The sequence below is a fragment of the Maylandia zebra genome, linkage group LG13 (assembly GCF_041146795.1).
Source record: "Maylandia zebra isolate NMK-2024a linkage group LG13, Mzebra_GT3a, whole genome shotgun sequence".
Taxonomy (NCBI): Eukaryota; Metazoa; Chordata; class Actinopteri; order Cichliformes; family Cichlidae; genus Maylandia; species Maylandia zebra.
Genome location: NC_135179.1, coordinates 2,042,817 through 2,064,327, shown reverse-complemented (window position 1 = coordinate 2,064,327; position 21,511 = coordinate 2,042,817). Strand labels below are relative to the sequence as shown.

At 47.7% G+C, this 21,511-nt stretch overlaps 1 protein-coding gene across 2 annotated transcripts; it reads left to right on the top strand.

The window, feature by feature from the left end:
* The first annotated feature begins 436 nt into the window (after window positions 1–436).
* On the top strand, window positions 437–20,392 carry nfkb2 (nuclear factor of kappa light polypeptide gene enhancer in B-cells 2 (p49/p100)). 2 transcript variants are annotated; one of them, XM_004575713.6, is made up of 24 exons: window positions 437–541; window positions 2,181–2,273; window positions 8,703–8,742; window positions 10,051–10,120; window positions 10,820–10,860; window positions 12,044–12,142; window positions 12,921–13,072; window positions 13,573–13,685; window positions 13,968–14,126; window positions 14,429–14,533; window positions 14,615–14,703; window positions 15,972–16,110; window positions 16,357–16,467; window positions 16,603–16,815; window positions 16,909–17,050; window positions 17,134–17,248; window positions 17,569–17,776; window positions 17,870–18,039; window positions 18,124–18,226; window positions 18,299–18,477; window positions 18,681–18,768; window positions 18,852–19,021; window positions 19,673–19,784; window positions 19,988–20,392. In XM_004575713.6, the coding sequence occupies exons 2-24, from the start codon at window positions 2,257–2,259 to the stop codon at window positions 20,056–20,058; spliced, it is 2,706 nt and encodes a 901-aa protein (XP_004575770.1). In that variant the 5' UTR covers window positions 437–541; window positions 2,181–2,256; the 3' UTR covers window positions 20,059–20,392. The 2 variants fall into 2 exon arrangements, with proteins under 2 accessions (XP_004575770.1, XP_012771644.1); XM_012916190.5 differs by lacking the exons at window positions 437–541; window positions 2,181–2,273 and adding an exon at window positions 7,464–7,907.
* Window positions 20,393–21,511: the final 1,119 nt, after the last annotated feature.

The following is a 21,511-nucleotide window of genomic DNA, read 5'->3' as shown; positions in this document are numbered from 1 at the left end:
AATTTTTATACAAAGCATTAAAAGCTTCTTTTTTTGTTTATATTTCTAATTTTTCTGTTTGTGTAAAAATGTTTGTATCTTTTCGCTTTTCTCCTTAAATTAATTATTTTAATAATTTGTATAAAATTATCTGGAGAATTTTAAATAAACAAAATCTAAAAATTCAAATGAAATAGTGATATCTCTGAACTGAATGTATTACAGTCGATGAGTTCAGAGGAAATAAATAAAAATTAAGATAATGTGAATTTTTGATATATAAATAAAAAAACATTTGAAATGCTGTTTTTTAATTTTCCTGAATATTTTTTGCGACTGTTATTGTTTTATTGTCCTCCTTTTTTGTTGTTTTTTTCTCTTCTCGTTTGAATGTTTTTCACACTGATTTCTCTCCTGTTCGCTTCACATCAGAGGTGCAGGGTTCTTAGCTTTATTTTGAAAATCGGGAGCAGGACGTGACCTTGGGGTTGTGATCTTGGTCTTGTTGCTGAATCCAGTTTGGAGTTTCCAGACTGAAGTGAACCTTGAGAGCTGCGCGCAGGTAACGTTTCTTTAACTTCGTTTAAAGTCAAACTGCTGATCAATAAAATAAAATTATTAACCGAGCGCTGGACACGCACCTGTAACTCAGGTGATTCCACCACAGCCGAACTTTAATGTGCCTCATTCTCGCGTGACAAACATTCGGGGTGACGTGAGCAGCTGTTACTCGATCACTGAGGATTATTGATGATCGATTATTGGGTCGTTTCAGCGCTGGCTGTGTTTGATGCAGATGAAGTGTGGAGGTGTTGAGGTTGCGCTGTGATGTTTAAACTGGCTCGTTCTGCTTCTGTAATCCAGGCTCGTGTTTGTTGTCAGGCGCAAAGAATCCAGTTAAATAGCCACTGTGCTCGGCTCCTGGGGTTTGTTCTTGAGCTGCTTCACAGTTCAAAATGATCCTTTACCGCATACCGAGCCCTCAGATTCGCCAGTTTCCGGAATCCTGCCGAGGGGCCGCGGAGTGAGGACTTCCAGTGTGGCGTGTGGTGGTCTCGGTGTGGCCCACCTGCGGCTCAGATGTACCTGAAAGAAGTTCCAGAGGAAACAAGGCCTTTCTAACAGGAAGCGTGCTGCACGCCAGCCCTGCCGTCGGCCGTTTTACCCCGTGTGACCCGAGGCGGCTCCAGGCGCTCCGCCACACCTGCATCACCTCCATCCAGGTGTTCACGGTGGATCCAACGCGTGTGGCTCTGCTCGCACATTTCCCCGAAACGAACCCGTGAAACAGCCGTGCTGACGTCAGACATCTGCAGGGTTAGGGAACATTCATCGTTATGACACTGACCTCTGACCCTGAAGTTTTCCTTTAAGGCGCTCTGATGACATCCACAGACTTCATTACTGTAAATATGATCAAAAGAGAATTTTCTAGACACAGATGTTACAATATTTAATCATCTTGTCTGTTTTATTTATAAAGCACCAAAGACAACAGCAGTCGCCTCAAGGTGCTCACAGACTCACAAATATACAACAGACAGCAGCCAACAATCACGTGACGCTCGCAGAGCACAGATGTGGTGCTGATGGTGCTACATTAAAATGAGACTTTTCTGTCCGCTCTGGAAAAATGAATGAAAGGAGAATTTCTACCTTACAGACGTGAAAATATCAAAGCAGATTAAAGAAGCTGAGGAGAGTTTAAATAAGGCCGAGGTCCGAGAGTCAAAGTTCAGAAAACTGTGTTTGGAGGAAGCAGCGAAGCTTCAGCAAGTCTTCCTCGTCTGTTTGTAGGACAGAAAGTTCTGACGGCGCCTAAACGCCTCGTTTGGTTTGCAAATCATTGAAAAAAATTCATCATTTTCTTTGAAAGATGAATTTTTCTGAGTAGCTTGAAAAACATTTTTCCAAAAACACATGAAAGCAGATGTAAATGTGACCTTTCCAGAGCTGCTCCCCCTCCTCCTCCTGTTGGGTTTTAGGCTAACAGTTTCCATTGGTTCTCAGTGTTTGTGCTAAGCTAACCCTGTGAAACCGAGGCTGTGGTGAAGGCGGACTGCTCCTTTAACTGTGTCTGTTGGGCCTGAGCTCCCTGATCGTCCCCACACATCACAGAGGAGGAGGAGGGTGGAAATTCCCACTGATGTGACTCCATCAGCACCGAGCTGTGTCATTAACCCTTCGCTTACCATCCACAGGAAAATCCCTGAAGGAGGAAGAACAGGTCAGCTGCCTCCTCCTCATCATCATCATCGTCGTTGTCAGCGCTGAGCCATGGCAGGAGCCCTGCGGTACGTCTGCTGTTAACCCTGTAATGTGCTGTGATGCGTTTCCTGTTTGTTATGAGATGTTTTGGAATCCTGTTGCTCAAAGCTCAGCGACGCACAGGAATGTTTCTGTGGTTTCTACGGAAGCCCCGAAGCTCCAAAAAGTGATTTTTGTTTTGGTTTGTAGGTTGTGCACTGAAGTTAAAGCAGGTTGTGTATCTCACTTCCTGTCCTGCTCGCTGCAGCGCCAGGGTTTTGTTTTAAATCGTCATGGCACTATTATTATTATTGTTGTTGTTGTTATTAGTAATATTAATTCAACTTTATTTATAACAGTCGCCTCAAGGTGCTTTATATTGTAAGGTCGACCCTACAATAATACATACAGACAAAACCCCAACAATCATGTGACCCCCTATGAGCAGCACTTTGGTGACAGTGGGAAGGAAAAACTCCCTTTTAACAGGAAGAAACCTCCAGCAGAACCAGGCTCAGGGAGGGGCGGGGCCATCTGCTGCGACCCAAGACGTTTGGGTCCATGTTCTTTTCACCATTTTTAATCAGAACGACTTCACTTCAATGTTACACTGACTGCACTCACAGCGCTTTATGCAGCACACACAAACACACACATAAAGAGCAGTGATGTGATTGGTCCTCCAAACGAGTTTTTTACCCTCTGACAGTGAAACACCGACCGTGAGCTGATGAATGAGAGCAAACACAAACATGAATCAAAAGGTTAAAGGTCGTGAAAATGTGACAGTGTCACGCTTGGTGCACTCGGGTGTGTTTGTCCTCCACGTGTCTGCGTGGGTTGCCAGACAGGTGTGTTCGATCACCTGAGGAAATGAACCCAAACCTGCGTAGTGTCTGCGTCCTCCGGCTGTAGGCTCCACCCCCTCGCCCCTGACTTGATTTGCAGGAAAGAAATCATTTTTAAACCGCCAACAGGCCGCCGCTCTGAAGCGTGTCATGCTTTCTCTCGTGGATTGCATAAATCATCATTCAGCGCAGCTCACATGTAGGTACGTAGTGCCCCTCTGCAGGCTTCCACAAGTTGTCCAATCAGAGAAAAGTATGTTTTTAAAGAGACAGGAGCCTGTTTGAGACGGAGGATGGACTGATGCTTCGGTCCCAAGCCGACAGCAGCCTGTTTTAGATTAAATAAATCATCTGACCAGCTGAGACCTCAGTCTGTTTTGTGTTTCCGTGACAACCAGCAGCTGATGACTAACACCTCGTTAAGGCGCATGGAGGTTGTTTCTGAAACAGCGGTTGCTACAAAACATCCCAGCGCAGCGGAAAGTTTGACTCTATATGGCTCTCACCTGAAAGCGATGGGAACCTCTGATGCAGACTGACGTTGGTTTATTCGTTCAGTTTGTTGCTGCTCTTCCTCATAATCAGAGCCAAGCTGCAGGAAGCGCCTGATGTTTACAATAGGGGCCAGTTTAATACGGGTAAGAATAAGAAAATAAAACTGACAAACCATCTCATCCTCAGATTTGGATTATAAGTGACGCCCTGTCTGCGCCTGTTAGGTAAAAATACACGTTAGACGCTGTCGGTTTTCTTCATCACTCCTGTATCAGCTCAGTGTATGTTTGCAATAATAATAATAACAACAGGAAATAATAATATTGTAGTGAGAATAATAACAGGTGTATTCGAGTCGTTCTAGTTCATTTTTCCTTGATGAGAAACTAAAAGAGCAGCGTTTGTGTCCCCGTGAAGCCCACACACACCCTGGTTTATTTAAAGTTTATTAAAGTTCTTCTGGCGGTTGTTCTGCTAACAGGCAGCAAAGACGACGTTGTTGCTGTTACATTTAGAAGTTCATATGTGGGGAATATTCTCTGACTCATGGCAAATATTTCCTGATTTTACATGCTTCCATTGAACTTCTCATCACAGAACAATAGTGGATTCAGACACTCGTATCACTGCAGTAAAAAGAACATAAATGTGTTTATCAGTGTGGAAACTAGTGCTGGGTCATCTCACACCGTTCACAGTAACACCGGTATGATGTTGGGCAACGATAAGAAAATGAAATATGGCGATAGAATATGGGTAAAACGCGCATGCGCAGTGCCTTTGTTTACATACGCACATGGCCGAAAAATGGCGGCGACGCAGAACGAGAAGAGCGAAAGCGGATCGTTGAGTGAAACCATGAACCTGAACTGGTTTGTAAAATGCTGCAGCTTCACTGGTGTGGAACTGGTTTAGCTTCCGTCCGTCAGATACACAACAAAGCACTATTTTTGGTAGCGCATGCTAGCGGGCCGTCGTTATTACCGTGTTGTTTGGAAAATACGGCGCACTTAAAATCAATCCTTTGATTTTTCTGACAGTCGACAGAGCCCCTTATAATCCCGTGTGCCTTATGTCTGAACTCTGGTTGTGTTTACTGACCTCGAGACGATTTTATGTGCACGGCGCTCGAAAATCTGTCAGATGTTTCAGTACGACTTTGCTGAGCTACGAAGCCGCACCGCTTGATGGATTGTCGGAGCGTTACGGCTATCGTAGGCGGAGCCTCGCGGAGTGATACGTACTGTGCTTCAACATAATGTTACCGTACTGTGTGTGTATAAGCTCTTTTTAAGTGTTGTGGATATTATACATGGTTATGCTGAGGATGTGTCGGCCAGTTTCCACTGGAAATGCCTTTTGGTTAAACTGTCAGTGAGGAGTTTGCACTGTTACGTTTTTATATAACTTTAATGCAGATAAAAAACAGCTGCTTGTTTCAGTGGAAATGCATTGATGGGGTTTTTTGCACTAATAAAGTTGAGGAGTTGTAAAGTATTTTGTCTCGTGTCAATTATATCGTTAGTTATATCGTTATCGCAAATTTTCAAATGTATATATTGATATAAATATTTCTGCTCTGGTGGAAACAATCTGATTTATCTGAATGGAAAAGTTAAAGTTCAGCTTTTAAGGTTTTAATCTCTACTCGAGGCGGTTACAAGATGTTTGTTTTCATGACAGAAGCTCTGTTAATAATCTGGATCTGATTTGAGATTATTTCAGTTTCTTATTGGCTCTAACGTTCTGATCCATCACTTTGAGCGTTTCTTACTAACTAATGTTACTGACAGGTCGAATCCTCCTGCCTGTAAATGACTGTCTCATCTGTTTTAACATTTAGAAATGTTTGTGAGTCTAAGGGATGGTCTACGTAAGCATGAAACGCTCCACCTGTAGATCTCCACCCTCATCCTGCTCTTCGTCTTTTCCTTCTAACGTATTGGAGGACGTGGATTTCCAGCAGCTGCAGGTTTTTCAGCCTGGCTCCACAGAAGCTGCTCTTTTGTCTGTTGTTAATGATCGCATGTGTTGTTGACGGTGGTGATGCTGCTCTGATACAGTGGATCACATGATCTGGATCTCCTGAACTGTCGGATACTGTCTCTGGGGCATACCTCAGGGTTCGGGTCTGGGACCACTTGTCTTTTCACTGCATGTGCTGCCACATGTTGCGGATCATTTCTATGCTGATGACGCTCTGACGGGTAACTCTTTGTTGTCATTGCACAGTCATACCTAGAACAACAGTACAATGAAATACGACACACAACACAAACAGGACAACACAGTAACTTAACTAAATAAAAGGAAGAAATAAAAGGGACGTTTTATTGCACATTTTTATTGTTATTATTATTATTATTGTTGTTACCCCCCCCCCCCCAAAAAAGTCCAGGGAGGTAGCCAATCAGGTCAGCTGATGTGCCGGTCCTTCAGGGAGGGAAGAGGATGTCCAATGATTTTTTGGGCCATATTAATGACCCTCTGAACCTACATGACGTTCATCAGCTGCCGGTCGCACTCTCCATAACTCCTCCTTCAGATCTTGAGCCCTGACATCAGGTAATGTTGGAGTCATATTTGATTCTTTCATTTGGCTCAGGTATCGAATACGTTGATAAAGCAGCGTACTTTAGACTTAACTGAAGTTAAACCGTCTGTTTCTGGTAGAAAGGTCTAATATAATGATTGCAGCGGGTTCATAATGCTGCTGACACGGAGGCGTGGCCATTATTGGCCCGTCCTCTGATTGTTGCACTGGCTTCCGGTGACGTGCACACAAACATTTCAAATATTGTCGCTAACTGCTTTACGGGGTTCGTCTACGTCACGTGTCATTCACTGAGGTCCGCCTACTAGCTGCTGATTGGTTCGCACTCCAGAATCTGTGAAACTCCAGAATCGTCTTCCTCATTACCAGCCTTCAAACTGAAGAAAACCCTTCTCTTCATCATCGTTCTCAGCTTCAGACTGGGTTCAGCTTCTGTTTTTCTATCATTGTTTTACTTTTTATCTTATTTCTCTTGTCTTTCTTTATTAAATGATTATTCTTATTTTTACTTGTTATGCAGCACTTTGCTCGTTGCTTCAGTGTGGGGTAGAAATGCAGCGACAGAATCAGGAGCGGCAGTGAGGCCGATAGCAGAAACTCAGTCTGCAGCTCGAACGTCTCAGGCTGATTATTTATAACCATCATAAACCAAACATAACCAGATTCAAGCTGCACAAGTTTCATGAAGGTCAGTGCAGCTCACAGCTGACTCACAAACCGTGAATAAGACACGAGAAGAACAAATCCAACAAAATAAAGAAAAGACACAAATAAACTAAACTAGGAACAATGTGCAGTAATCAATAAGCTCTGATCAGCAGGTGGAAGAAGCTTTCAGATCCATTCAAACCTGCAGCGTTTTTATTTACTGGTGAGACGAATCAGGATCCACAGTTTGGTTAAATACACACAAACGAAGAATGTGACATCACATTTGCACTGGCATGTTTTTTTAAATACAGATGTTAATAATGTGCGTGACGATGACTCATTGTACCATCTGCTGGTGCAAATCGGTATTACACAAAAGTCAAACTGTATCTGAAGATAAAGTTTCACAAACTGAGCGCGCGGCTCTGTTCACATCATACATGCTTCCCTCAGGCTGGATCATCATAGCAAACATTTCTACTGCTATGCTGATGACACCCAGCTCTCTGTCCGTGAAGCCAGATAACACACATCAGTTAAACTGCAGGTCTTAAAGATTCCTGCAGCTGCTGTCAGCTGTTCTTCTGTGGTGAATGACTGAAGCTCTTCGGCTGTAGAGCGTCCGGATGCTTCGGGAAACAAGCTGAAGGAGCTGGAAGCAGCCTGGGACGTCTGCTCGAGGTCACAAACATGAAGTGTGTCGCATGGGCATCCTCAGCTGTTGTTTGTGTGTCTGCATCGCGTTCGGTGCTTCTCACGCTGCATGTTTCATCAGGTTAATTCAAGCGAATGACTGAAGCTGTTTCAGGGAAACATGAAAGAAATAACCTCTGTGGATTCCTGCAGACTTCCCCTCGGGTTTTCTCTCATCTTGCTCGTACTCTACCTTTGTGGGTTTGTCTCTGCACAGCGCTCTGATTGGTCGATGCGCTGAGAGGGGCTGTCCCGTCACAGCGGGTTGAAGCTGGGAGAGCAGTGAGCTTCGCATCAGTTTTGAGTCAGAGGCGTTAGACGAGGGACAGGAAGTCGAACGAGAAACCAGCAAAAAGACAGAAAAGAGAGCAAAGAGGAAGCAGAGCGGAGCCGGACGCCCGGCTGTGACAGAGCGCCGTTCACAGCTGTAACCTCTGCAGGTTCGTCCCTGTCTGCTGGTTCTAGCTTCACGCTGGGCTTCAGCTTTAATCAGCTGCTTTGTCTCAGTGTTAAACTGCTGGGGTCTGACGGCTGAACGCTGTCGGGCCGGTTTCTCGTCCGCTCTCTCGTGACTGTGCTGCAGACCTCATCAGCTGTTTACGCTCTGATGAGGTGAAATAAGCTGTGAGAGTGCGGCTGTAGTTATTTACTGCTCTTTAAGCTCCACACGGCTGCTTCCATTCGAAGCTGTTTCTGTAGAAGTCGTTCACACCATCATGAGTGTTATTTAAAGACTTTAACTGTCTCAGGATGTCGACTCTGTCTTTATTTTTCAGCTCGAATGTTTATCTCTGTTTTTCTTTTTGTTTGTTGTTGCTCTTCTTCCTCGTCTGCCTCACCGGCAGCAGCAGAGTGACATCAGCAGCTGTAGCCCCGCCTCCTCTCTCTGCAGGCCTGGGATTCTGGGGGTTTTCCTCAGCTCAGCCACTTCCAGGAAGTGACTGAAAGCAGAGCGAGATACGGGAAGGGGAGGGGCAGAGAGAGAGGGGGGAGATTAGAGACAAACAGCAGAGAAGAAGGAGGGAAGGAGAGAGGTCGTGCAGTTTTTGAGTGCGTGAAAGTGAAACTGCTGAACTTTGGATCGCTTTGCTGCGCTCTTGTGTCTTTGTCCGCCTCTCGGGACTTTCAGCTTCAGCCTGAGGGGGCTTAAAGCGACTCGGCTCGGCCGATGGTTCCTCCGACACGCCTCTGACTTTCTCAACGCTTCTCACTGACTGTCTCTGTTTGTGCTGCAGGATGACTGAAGCCCAGTTCATCGGCGGCTACGAGCACGACGTAAGTACTTTCTCTACATTTGTCTTTATTCTCTCCACTACAGGAAGTGTGTTTTTAATCCAGCTGATCAGCGAGCGTGCCTGAGCCTCGCTCTAACCGTTCGTTCTGACACGAGAACGTGGAAATGATTTCAGGTCTCCTCTGATTACATCATCCTGAGTGGATTCAGAGGTTTTCTGCACATCTGTGAAGTTTTATTTGATGTCTAAAAGAAGAGACGCGTTTACATCAAAGCCTGAAATCAAAGCGTGCGGTGGGCTCTTTGTTGTAAACCTGTGGAGACCTCAGCAGGAAGCAGCGACACAAAACCAGTTCAGAAAACTTTTCATACGGTGCGCGAGGATCGGATCAGTGTTGGATGTTGACTCGGGAGCAATGACACCGTTTCCAGTTAAAGAGGAAGCCACTTCTCATTCAAAGAAGCACAGCTTTGTATTTAACCAGGCGAGAGGTGCAGGTGACACAACGAAGCGTCGCAGAGCTTCAGTCGGTTGCTGCTCGTTTTCGCTTTGATGCAACAACAACGCGTTTGAATAAAGTTGTTCCTGCTTCTCATTAACTGAGGAGGCCTACCACAAGCCAAACAGGCTCCAGATGTTTGCACTGGGTGTCTGCTTCAGGTTAGCTGCTGGAGTACGAGCTCAGCGCGGTGCGTTCATTAGGACGGCCGCAGTTGTCGCTCCTGTAGACGTGGCTCAGGATTAATGTGCAACTTACAAGCTTAAATTTGGTAAAGCATCCCAAAAATGACATTTAAAATCTTCTTCATTCTCTATATGAGTGAATTCTGTGCAGCTGAATGCAATCATGCAGAAAGGTGTAAAACAAGTGGAGGCAGTTAAAGAACAGAGTGCTTCAGTTACGGTAAGAAATAACCGATTCGTTTGAAACTCGTTAAAAAGCAGAAATCTGAGGGGCTGCGAGGGGGTTTACAGCGCTAATGATTCACGTTTAACTGATCAATCATTTTGATACCAGGGATGTGTCAGTTTTGCCGATAAATCGATGATTCACAGGAACGTTATGAAGCCCCTGAAACTGTTTTACAAGGGTTACCTAGGCAACTGGAGTCTGGAATGTCCGCCAGCGACCAATCGTAAGCCACAGAGTGAGGCACAACGAACGAGCCGCTTCCTGTGTGATGGAGGTGTTCCACAGGGATCGACATTGGGCCCGCTGCCTTTATACATCACAACTGTAACATGTGCTTTTACACCGACAGCACAGTCTGATGGTACTGAAAGGTCTGAGCTGTAAAGACGATCGATCGACGCTCTGTTAAAGATGTTTCTGCTTGTTCGTCCTCAGCTGCAGCAGTTCATGCCGTACGACTATATTCCAGTGGACATAAAGACAGAGCCCTTCATGCCTGAGACAGGTGAGCATTCAGGACGATGTCACAGTCACGTCAAACTATGGAACAGGTTGAACTCCCAGCTCATTTTTTGCCTCCTTAATCAGAAAAAAGATGCGTGCCATTGTAGGAAACAACATCAATCTGCAGACTCTCATTTGTGTTTGTTATTTAAGTCAGTTTGTTGCCTTTAACACACTGACCTCCTGTCTGAAGCATCTCACTGCACCACAACATCTGGTTTAAAAAGGTCAAAGGTGAACCATTAACGGGTCTGACTGAGAACACGGTCAGGCTGGAGTCAGGAGCTCCTGAGAACACACGAGTGTGTTTGAAACCAAGCCTTGTGAAGTCCAGAGCCTTTCACCATCTTTAGGTTTTGCTACAACCTCAAACAGCTCAGGATGGACGCAGCTCTCTGATCCTGCCCTGGGGGCGCCCCAGTACCCTCCCTCAGTTTTAGAAACATGTACAGTCTGGGTTTCATACCCAGAAGTGTGTGTGTGTGTCGGTTAGTGGGCATCAGTACTGTAACATGTTACAAGAAACTCCACAAAACTCCAGCGAATAACACCTGGTCATCTAGAACCTTCTAGAATTTACTCACGTCTGGTAACATTTTGCTTCTCGCTGATGAAATAGTGAAAGTTGATGATGATTTTGAGAAATGATCAGTCACAGCGACTGACGAGTGTTTTTTCTTCACCTGTGTTTGTGTTGTAGCTCACGGCCCGTACATTCAGATCATCGAAGAGCCCAAACAGGTGAGACTCACATCTTACTTCCTGTTACAAACACGACAAGGCAGCGGTGGGTGGATAAAGACTGCAGTGGAAACATGGAGGTGACAAAGATAAAGATCGAAGCAGTCGTCAACAATATAGCGTAGCAATAAGACACAGACGGCCTGATAAACCTGGATTCTTGGTGGTTCAGATCTTCAACAATGGTTTAAACGTGATTGTTCCTTTGTTAGTCCTCATTTGAATTTTATTCACCGGTGGAGTGATTAACAGACGCCAGCATTACCGACGAACGGTCCATTAAGTGCTGTAGCTGCTGATGGTGTCCCACAGGGATCAGAGTCAGGTTCACTGCTTTGTCCCAGTCCAGTTTTATTCCCCTGAGCCTACCACAGACATCATAACATTAACGTCTTATCCTGATGTTTTAAAGTTTGAAGTAGAAAAGCTCTGACAATACAAAGTCTACAGCTGTGGTGGGATGCAGCGTGATGACGTAACACCAGCAGCACGACACAAAAATGTGTTTGTTGTTGTGTGTAACGTGAAGCCGAACGATGCCCTGCATGGCAAAGCAAACAAACAAAGGATTTGAACAGCGTGAGGTGATGAATGAGCTCAAAGCTCCGACCTGAGCTGAAGCTCAAACAGGAAGAAGAGACTTCGTTCAGACTCAGAGCGGTGCTTCCCCGGCGGGCTGATCCGCACGTTAATACAACAGTCACTTCCTTTTATCCAGGGTTTTCCCAACAGTCATATAAGAACACGGGACAGAGCCGACGAGCACAAACAGGGAGTTTCTGCTGCTAAAGGTTGCGTGTCTGCCGACTGTCTCTATGCAAATCGCTCAGTTCTGCTCTGAAGACAAAGGAAGTGCCGAGTTTACGCAACCAGTGCTGAAGTAGTGACGCAAACGCTCACAGCACCACAGCCTGCACACCGGCTCTGATATGCAGTCGCATTTTTAGCTTTTCTTCAGAATAAAGTTTTAATAAAGTTTAAGATCACGAGTCATGCACACAGCAGCTGTTTGTAATGAAATGAACAACAGTTTCAGACCCGTCGCCTTGTTTTAAATGTTGTTGAATTCATGCACTGCTTTGAAGAGAAAGTGAAACTGTGAGCGTGACGGCTCAGGGAAACAAATACAGATGTTCCCTTATCTTGACTGCTGTGCTTATCTTTAACGTGTGTGTGTTTACAGAGGGGATTTCGTTTCCGTTATGAGTGCGAGGGTCCATCACACGGCGGGCTCCCGGGGGCCTCCAGCGAGAAGAACAAGAGAACGTACCCCACAGTGAGGGTGGGTAACACACGTCAATAACAACCTCGGCATTTTGCCACGTTCACCTCTCCGGCGGTCAATGTTTCTGTACGTCGACCTAAAACTGAACTCAGTCAGGTCGTTTTAAAAAACAAACCCTCGGACATTTGTTTCTGGATGAACGATCCAATAATCAATCAGTGCTGATCGGGAAATGTGGACGTGGAGTTTCCAGCCAGGTGGGGGCGAGCGCCACATTTGTACCGATCTTCACGACAGTTTGAGGAACAAATGTTCTTCACGCACACTGATCGGTGACAGTTTGCATCCAGGGAATCCGATGAGCGTCCCTGTTCGTGCTGTCTCTCTATATTTACAGTTAAAGACTTTTTGGAACTTTTTTATCGGGTATTTTCAGGACAGGAAATGTGGGAGAGCTCGGTACTACACCTGATCTCCCTGTGCGTGGAGACGCTCGGAGGAGCTCTTAGCAATAATAAACATAAATGTTTATCCGCAGAGAGCCACGCGTGTGTGGTAATGACGTAAAAGCCGGTGTCCCACAGGGCTCCACGCTGGGCTCGTTATCGTTCGTGTCCTAAAGCAGGTTTTGAAACGTTCTCCCACAATACGTTTTCTGATGTTTGTGTAATAATTGTGCAACACGTGGCTCAAAGTTCACCACTGCAGAACCTCCAGCCTTCATCTTTACACACCTTTAACCAGAACATCCACCATTTTTATTAAAGCTGTTCATGGAGTCCAACCTGAAGCCCGCCTGTGGCGTGCAGACCGTAATACTGTCTTTGTTCCTCAGATCAATAACTACGTGGGTCTGGCCCGGGTCGAGGTCCAGCTAGTGACGCACACCGACCCTCCTCGCGTCCACGCCCACAGTCTGGTTGGACGCCACTGCGTCGAAAACGGCACCTGCACCATCGACATTGGCCCCAACGACCTCACCGCCTCGTCAGTATCCAATCACATCACGGCATTATTACCCCCTCCCTTTTTATTTACTTCCCCTTGGCCTTATTATTATTAAAAAACACAAGGACCCCCTCAGAGTCAGCTTCTAGTCAGTCTTTGGTCACTTTGAATCTTTTTTATTTAATATTTATTTTATTGTTATTTCGTTTTCTTTGTCAGTTGGATGTTGTTTTCGATGTGCTCTTTGTTGCTCTAAAGTTTGGATTTAGTGTCAGACAGTTTAAAGACAGAGAGGCAGACGGTTTGTGTGTTTGTGCCTCTTTGTGCTGCTGTGAGGGAAAAGTCCAAAGAGGAAGTCGCAGCTTTCTGTCTGAGATTCAGATGAAATCCAGCAAAGTGTTGGGAATCTTTACTGCAATGAAAAAACCCAGAGAGAAAAACAAAAACACACTGAACACATCGCTGCCTGTGTTTCACTGCAGTCACGACCTTTATGTAGAAAAGAGACTGTGCATAATGGATGATGTCACTTCCTGTAGGTTCAGCAACCTGGGGATCCTCCATGTGACCAAGAAGGGTGTGGTTGAAGTTCTGACCCGGAGGCTGAGAGAAGAGAAGAAGCGGCTCAAAGGGCCGCACTGTCACCTGACAGGTAGACTCACCTGAACACCTCAGTCCTGAGTCTTTGTTTCGCTTTGTCACCGTTTAAAATGGTTTGCTGTTCGTTTTCAGAAACGATAAGTAATCGTTTTGCTTTCAGACGTTCAGAAACAGAAAGTCAGAATTCTCCTTTCAGTTTTTGAACTTCCTGTTTCTTTAAGCATCAGAACATGCCGTGCTGTCATGTCCGCACACAAACGTCAGACCGTACACGTAGCGATCAGCTCAGCGGGACGAGCAGAATAAAAGGTGTCGAACTCGTGCGTGTTTGCAGATGTCGAGGAGTCGGCCATCGTGAAGGAGGCCAAGGAGCTAGGGAAGACGATGGACCTGAACATCGTCAGGTTAAAGTTCACCGCCTACCTGCAGGACAGCACCGGCGCCTTCACCCGAGCGCTGAAGCCCGTCGTCTCCAACCCCATCTACGACAGCAGTGAGTCCTCAGTAAAGATTTGCTTAGACGAGAGCTCGCTGTGCTGCAGAGGTGGACGAAATCAATGCTGACCATGCAGCGTCCTCAGGCCTCTGATTGGATAGAGGTTTGAGCGTCCTGCTCAGCTGATCTGAGCGCAGTGAACTTTGTAACGATGAGCTGTATTTGCAGACGTGTTTAGTGCTGAAGTAACCAGTTTGTTTATTAAAGTAAACAATGTAACTGATGAAGAAGCAGAAAATGAACCGCACTGCAGACGCTGACAGAAGCTCAGCTCTGATAAAAATCTGTTCCTCCTGCAGAGTCTCCCAACGCCTCCAACCTGAAGATCTCCCGCATGGATAAGACGTGCGGCTCGGTGCTCGGAGGAGACGAGATCTTCTTGCTCTGCGACAAAGTCCAGAAAGGTAAACAACAAACCTCCAGCGCTTTGTTTTCACCGCCGCTCAGGCTGCAGACATATCCCATCATGCCTCTGTGCTCCTCAGATGACATCGAGATCCGGTTTTACGAGGAGGACGAGGACGGATGCTGGGAGGCATTTGGGGACTTCTCACCTACGGACGTCCACAAACAGGTAAGTGTGTGTGTGGGAACCAATATCCCGTCCCCACAAGTTGGAGACTCAAAATGTGGTTTTAGTGTCAGGGTTACATTTGGGGTATGTGTGTGTGTGTGCGCGCGTGTGTGTGTGTGTGTGTGTGTGTGTGTGTGTGTGTGTGCATGTGTGTGTGTGTGTGTGTGTGTGTGCATGTGTGTGTGTGTGTGTGTGTGTGTGTGTGTGCGTGCGTGCGTGCGTGCGTGCGTGCGCGTGTGTGTGTGTGTGTGTGCGCGCGCTCTGAGGGGAATTCCTCCAAACGGGCTGCAGACACATCTGCCCGCTGGACGAGTTCACCTGCCTCAGCTTCAGCTTGAGGCTGCGTTTGGGGGAAGCAGCTCTGCCAGAAATCCCGTCTCAGATCTGCTTCGTAGGAAATGTCTGAGTCGCCGAGAGACAAACAGAGGCAGCCTTCAACACAATAAACCTGCAGTTTGTGGGTTTGTGGTGTGTGACGTTAAAAATTGTGAAAATAATATTAATAAAGTGTCGGTGGCTTTTTTCGATGTGCAGGAAAGCCCCCACGCACAGCACAGCATGTGTAACGTCATTAAAGAGGAAGTCATGTGACGCACTGCAGCTGTGCACAGTGAACACAGACGACTGTCAGTGTTTTTATAAATGCTCTCATCACTGCACTCACCTCAGGTTTTTCTACTCCTGCTCTGTATGATGTCACAAAGGGCAGGTAGCTCCCAGCCACAGAAGCCCCACCCACTTTAAAGTCTTGCATTTGTGAGCGTGCTCAGAGAGGAATAAGGCGTTTATTTAGTAGAGATCCATCGTGGATCACATGTCTGAACTGAAATGGAACCAGCCCCTTAGTTTGGCTCGCAGTGGAGCTGATGTTTCCCATAAGGCACTGCTGTCCTGCTACTGCGTGCTGATTGGTCGGTTAAGGGTTTAGGATGCTGTAAAGCGGCTTGTGCTGTTGTGATGTTCCTGATACTCACAGAAACCAGCAAAACTTTTTTCTCCAGTCTGTTAAAGACGCTTTTACCAGCTCAAGAGCGCCCCCTGTGGAACAGGAAGACCATACACGGGCGGTTCTCCGTGGTGTTGGAGGCTCTTTGGCATTGTCTTAAAGGGGGAGGAGCTACAACAGCTTATTTTAGGCCAAGGGTGATCTGAGAGGCTGTGTAATGTAAAGAAGGATTATTTCGAGCCTTCACTCATGCAAAGCTGGTCTAATAGAGGCCACGAAGAAGAAAACACTTAACACTGAGTAACTGTTCTCCTCCCTGCAGTACGCCATCGTGTTCAAAACGCCGGCCTATCACAGCACAGAGATCGAGCGGCCCGTCACCGTCTTCCTGCAGCTGAGGAGGAAGAAGGCGGGCGACAGCAGTGACCCCAAACAGTTCACTTACATCCCGCAAGTCCTAGGTGAGCCGCCACGCTGCACACAGCACATTCTAACCGGGCGCTGCCGGTAAATCCCCACAGAGGCTCGCAGATGTTTGGGGTTAAAGGTCACAGTTCTGGGGTTTCCCACAGTGGAAACTGTTGCCATGCACAGACTTTCAGTCCTCACCTACTCACTCAGGTGTTCATTACACAGCAGCGAGAGACACAAAGCGCACTTTCTAGTTTGTTTTCCGTCACCATCGTCTCGTCTTCTCTCCCTCGCAGACAAAGAGGAGGTGCTGAGGAAGAAGCAGAAGCCGCTGCCTCACTATGAGCACTGGAGAGGAGGAAGAGGAGGAGGAGGAGCCGGGGGATTTGGTGGATCAGGAGGAGGAGGTAGGAATGTTTCTAAGATTGGCATGAGAAGGGGGATTTCCTCGCATGAACACGAGGAAGGCGTCTCTCAGACTCAAACGGACGCGGCGCCGGGCTTTCCTCAGCCATCCTGAGTTTTGAATCTTCTTTCTGCAGGATTTCAGTTCCACCAGGAGATGAATGGAGCCGGGGGAGGAGCAGGAACGGGAGGGTTTTTTAATGTCTCTTTCTCTGGCTTCGGTAATGGGGGAGGGGCTCAGATGTCAGGCTCCGCCCCTCAGTCAGGTGCTGCTCAGCAGCAGCAGCAGACCGACAGACAGACAGGAGGACAGAGCGACTCGCCGCTCCGTCAGCAGCTCCTTCAGATCGGTAAGAAACAAAACTGTTCTCCTCTCGTCGTACGCCGATGACGTGCCGCTGTACGCTCTCTCACCTGAACCTCCACCTGTGCTGCGTTTCCAGCTGCTGCCCTCAACAGCAGAGTCTCTCAGAGCGCCCGGCAGACCGCCACCGCCCTGCTGCAGTACTGCAGCACTGGAGACGCTCGCGTCCTCCTCGCCATCCAGAGACACCTGTGTGGCATCCAAGATGGAAACGGAGACACGTGAGTGTTTCTGAGAACCAATCACAGCAAGTTTCTCCTCTGAGGTTTGTTTGGTGGCTTCACGTGTTTGTTTCTCCTTCCAGACCTTTACACCTGGCCATCATCCATCATCAGACAGGTGTGATCCAGCAGCTGATCCACACTCTGCTCAGCAGCCAGCAGCAAGGCATCATCAACACAGCCAACCACCTCCAGCAGGTAAGCTCCTCCCCCTCCTGTCTGATGTAGATAATGAGTAAACCCAGCTGTAACAGGTAATAACATCCTGCATAGTTTACAGGTTACTAGGTAAACTAGAACTCGCCTCATCTTTTTAGCTGCAGTCTGAGGACAGGTAAGCAGAAACTGGCAGATCAGGTGTTTTCAGATGCGCAGGTAAAGTCCTGGGAAGTTTTTCCTGTTTGGAGTGTTTGTGCTCTGATCGGAGCACGGAGCACACACCTGTTGGGCAGGTTAGGGCGCTGCAGGAAGCTGCAAACATCCTTATCACGTGACCGCTGACTCCTCCTCCTCTGCAGACTCCCTTGCACCTGGCGGTGATCACACGGCAGGTGAAGGTGGTGGAGGTGCTGCTGAAGGCGGGGGCTGACCCCAGCCTGGTGGACAAAGATGGCCGTACCCCCCTCCACCTGGCGGCGCTGGCCGGGGACCACAACATTCTTCGCTTCCTGCTGGCTCACCTGGGAGAATGCCACGCCCACCTGGTCAACATGCCTGATTTCCACGGTGAGAGGATGCCCCACACACACACACACACACACACACACACACACAGAAATATAAAAGGCTGAAAGTAACCGAAACGTTTCTCTCCGTCAGGCCTCCACCCACTTCACCTGGCTGTGAGGAGGGACGGCGAGCGCTGCCTGCGTCTGCTGGTGGAGGGCGGAGCCAAAATAAACGAGCCTGAGCAGAAGAGCGGGAACACCGCCCTCCACCTGGCCGTCAGAGAAAACCTGTTCAAGGTGGCCTGCCTGCTCATCACCGAGGTAACGAGACACAGCAGGGGGCGGAGCTTCTTTACATCAACCGGCAGTGTGAATCTGATGTCATTAATGTCTTTGTGTTTCCAGCTCCGAGCTGACGTTAACGCCTGCACGTTTGGAGGAAACACGCCGCTCCACCTAGCCGCAAGCCTCAGCTCGCCGACCTTCTGCTCCATGCTCATCGCTGCAGGTGAGACACGCACACATGGGGAGGCGGAGCCACGTTTAACAAACAGGTGATTAAAGGTGGGCTGTTCCTCAGGTGCTGATAAGTCCATCGAGAACGATGAGCCGCTCTTCTTCAGCTCCTCCTCCTCAGACGATGAAGATGAACCAATCAGAGAAGAAGAGAAAGAGCGAGAGGTCGCCCCAAAGACATCCAATCCCCGCAAGAGACCTGCAGGAGGCCACACCCCCCTGGACCTGGCTAAATGCCAAAAGGTAAGTTGTACTTTCAAAATAAAAGCATATTTTCCAGATGTAGAGACGACAGATGTACATGTGATCGACCAACTGCGTAAACAGCGGGGTAATCGATTCAGAGTAATCAGAGTACACCCTCAGGTGGCATTTTCTGAACGTCGTTACGGTTTGTGAGGACGCTAACAGAGAAGCTGTTGTGTGTGGCTACATCACCTCTTCAGGTCAGGAAAGTGTTGTCGCCATCTAAGAGTCCGAAGTCGGATCGCCGCGGCAGCGGGAACATCAGACCGACGACCAGCAGCACTGAAGGTTTGTCGGTTTTCTCTTTTTAGCTGATCGGCTTTCAGATGTTACTAAAAACAAGCTAACGTGAAGCTGCGATGCCGCCACAGAGGTGGAGCGCGCGGGGCTCGACGAGGACACGCTGTCACGGCTCGTGAACGTGCTGAGCGTCGGCGACGTCCCCTGGAAGAAACTGGCGGAGAAGTTGGGCATGATGACGCTGACTCACCTGTACCAGGACAGTCCGACGCCCTGCCGCCAGCTGCTGCGCCATTACAAGGTAAGAGCCACGCCCACTGCACACGTGCCTCGCTGAGGCTGCGCGGGGTCACGTCTGACAGCCGGCCTCACGTGATGGCACCCCACGTGTCCGCCTCTCCCTCTGCCCGAGTCAATTAGAGGTCTCTTCCTGTTAACAGGGAGTTCGTCCTCGCCACCGTTTTAGGGTCTTTACCCTGAAATCAGCTGCAGGTAACAGCTCACCTGCCAGCCACGCCCCGGCTCTGCGACACAAACAGGAAGCATCGCTGGTGCTCATAGATGTTTCCGTAAGCTGTGCTGCTACTTCCTGTGCACACAGTCACATGATCGCTGTCAGTTTATTATTTAGAGGAAGACTCTGTGAGGGACGTTTCCTGTTTATCTCGATCAGGTTGTCAGACACACCTGTGACACCTGTGAGCAGCAACGCGTCTGTTATTACTGCCGAGTCTCTAACGTACCGCGTAAAGCACCTGGAGGGGACTTCGGTGATTTTCTGTAGAACTGAAACAAACTGAATGTCATGGGCTCCTCCTGGTGGAGTATGTGGGTACTGCAGCAGTGTGACTCATGTATCTCACAGGAGCTCGTGGCAGTCTTCCACGTTAAGCTGCAGAGGTGTGCTTTGTGACAGCTGCAGGTCAGATTAAACGTTTGTGTGTGTTTGCAGCTGGGTGGAGGTGCAGTCGAAGGCCTGGTTGAAGCTCTGCAGTCTCTCGGTCTGACAGAAGGAGTCCGACTGCTGAGGAACGCCGAGCTCCGAGACGACAAACACAACACAGGTAACTGACGGAGGCGTCCGTTAGCTCTGCTCAGATCTGATGTTTTACACGCTGCAGCGATAGAGCAGGACGGTACTGAGCATGTGCAGAACAGCGACGACTGGAATCTGTTTTTAGTCTCACATCTAACATTGAAGTGCTGCTTACGTTTTGTTACGTCCAACAGACCCACTCACCTCGTTCTTATTCTTCTCTTCAATCAGACGTCACTGTCGACAGCGGCTTCGGCAGCCAACCAATGGAGGACGTGGAGCCGCCCGCGGGCGTGCAGTGACGAGTGCGTCACGAGCACCATCTATCTGCGATCCATCAGAAACCTGCAGCGGGTTTCAGAGATCGGACTGTAAACGTTTGCTTCCTGTAGGATCGAGACGAACATTTGAAATCCAGCTCAGCGAATCAAGATGAAGTTTTTTATAAAACAAATACAGAGGATGGACGAATCGACGCTGAAACTGTACCATAGATCTCAGAGCGTGCTCTTTTTAACTTATGTTTCATTTTCCTGTAATAATTTCACTTTATTAAAGAGTATGTGTGTTGTGTCAATAACCTTTTTGAAAAGTTGGGTGGATGAAATGATCAATAAATCTGTTGTTTCACTTTCACACTGAGCTGCTTCTTCTCCATTCTGGAAACTGGAATTTCCCATTTTCTGTCCGGTCTGAAACGCAGCACGCCTGCTCCCTGATATGGACGATCCCAGCACCTCAAAAATAAAGTGACGATACCAAAACTAAACGTATAAGTTTGATGTGAAATATGAGCCAATCAGACCGCACTTCAGAGAGGAATTAAAAATAAACATTGAAGTTTACCAGAATGAAAAGACGGCGACCTGCCCGCCATGTGGCCGCGTTTTCTGAGGTAAGTTTAAAGGAGGAGCTAAGCTCGCGGTCTCAGGTGTTTGACACACCGTAATCTCTCAGCAAGAGGATTTTAACTCTGATCCAAGAGGCGAACAAAAAGTGGCGGCTCACCATCAGCACAGGATTGATCCACCTGGAGACGGAGGAGCTCAGACTGCATCATGGATTCTTTCACTGCATCTGTCTCCTGTGCAGAGGTCCTCCCTGCACTGCTGTGTTGTTGTGTGTCTGAGCTACACTGGGACATCGTGCTGGGAGAAGACTGTCTGACAAACCTGACTTCCTGTTTGTCCTTCTGATTCTCCCTCGTTGGTGTCTGACCTTCGTTTCTGTGCAGCTTCTCTGATTTGATGATAACCTTGTTTTAAGAGCCTCCTTTGCACATGTGTGTTCCTTTGTGGGAACATTTTCTGTGTTGTCCTGATTACTCCCAGTTTGTGTTCCCGAGGGTGGTGGGAGTCAAAGAGGACGAACTGGTCTGTGTGTGTGGGTAAACTTCCTCAGTGTTCACAGCACAGTGCAACACTGGTAACCTACAGCAGAACCAGCTTCACCCGATCAGACCTCAGACGCATATTTAGATACGAGTGGGAGACCAAGTTCAATGACATGAGTTTATCGGCTGTTGATCAAGTTGTTTCTTTGTGTGACGAACAGATTTATTTTTAGATAACTCATGACCAGAACTTGCCAAATTTGGCATACGCCATGAATTCATTTACTAGATGATGTCATTGCTGGAAAAACTGTCACTATGTGAGGGAGGGAAGATTAGCCAGTAGTAGCCTCAGCGTAGGTACAAAGTCCTGTCTGTGTCACAGCACCGGGTCTGCCACTCAGTGTTTTGTGTATTTCCTG

What these genes read in the sequence shown, in the direction of transcription:
- nfkb2 (XM_004575713.6), top strand. An exon ending in CAACCCCATCTACGACAGCA is followed by an intron (nt 14,127 to 14,428) that starts GTGAGTCCTCAG and finishes TTCCTCCTGCAG; the next exon opens with AGTCTCCCAACGCCTCCAAC. An exon ending in GACGACCAGCAGCACTGAAG is followed by an intron (nt 18,769 to 18,851) that starts GTTTGTCGGTTT and finishes ATGCCGCCACAG; the next exon opens with AGGTGGAGCGCGCGGGGCTC.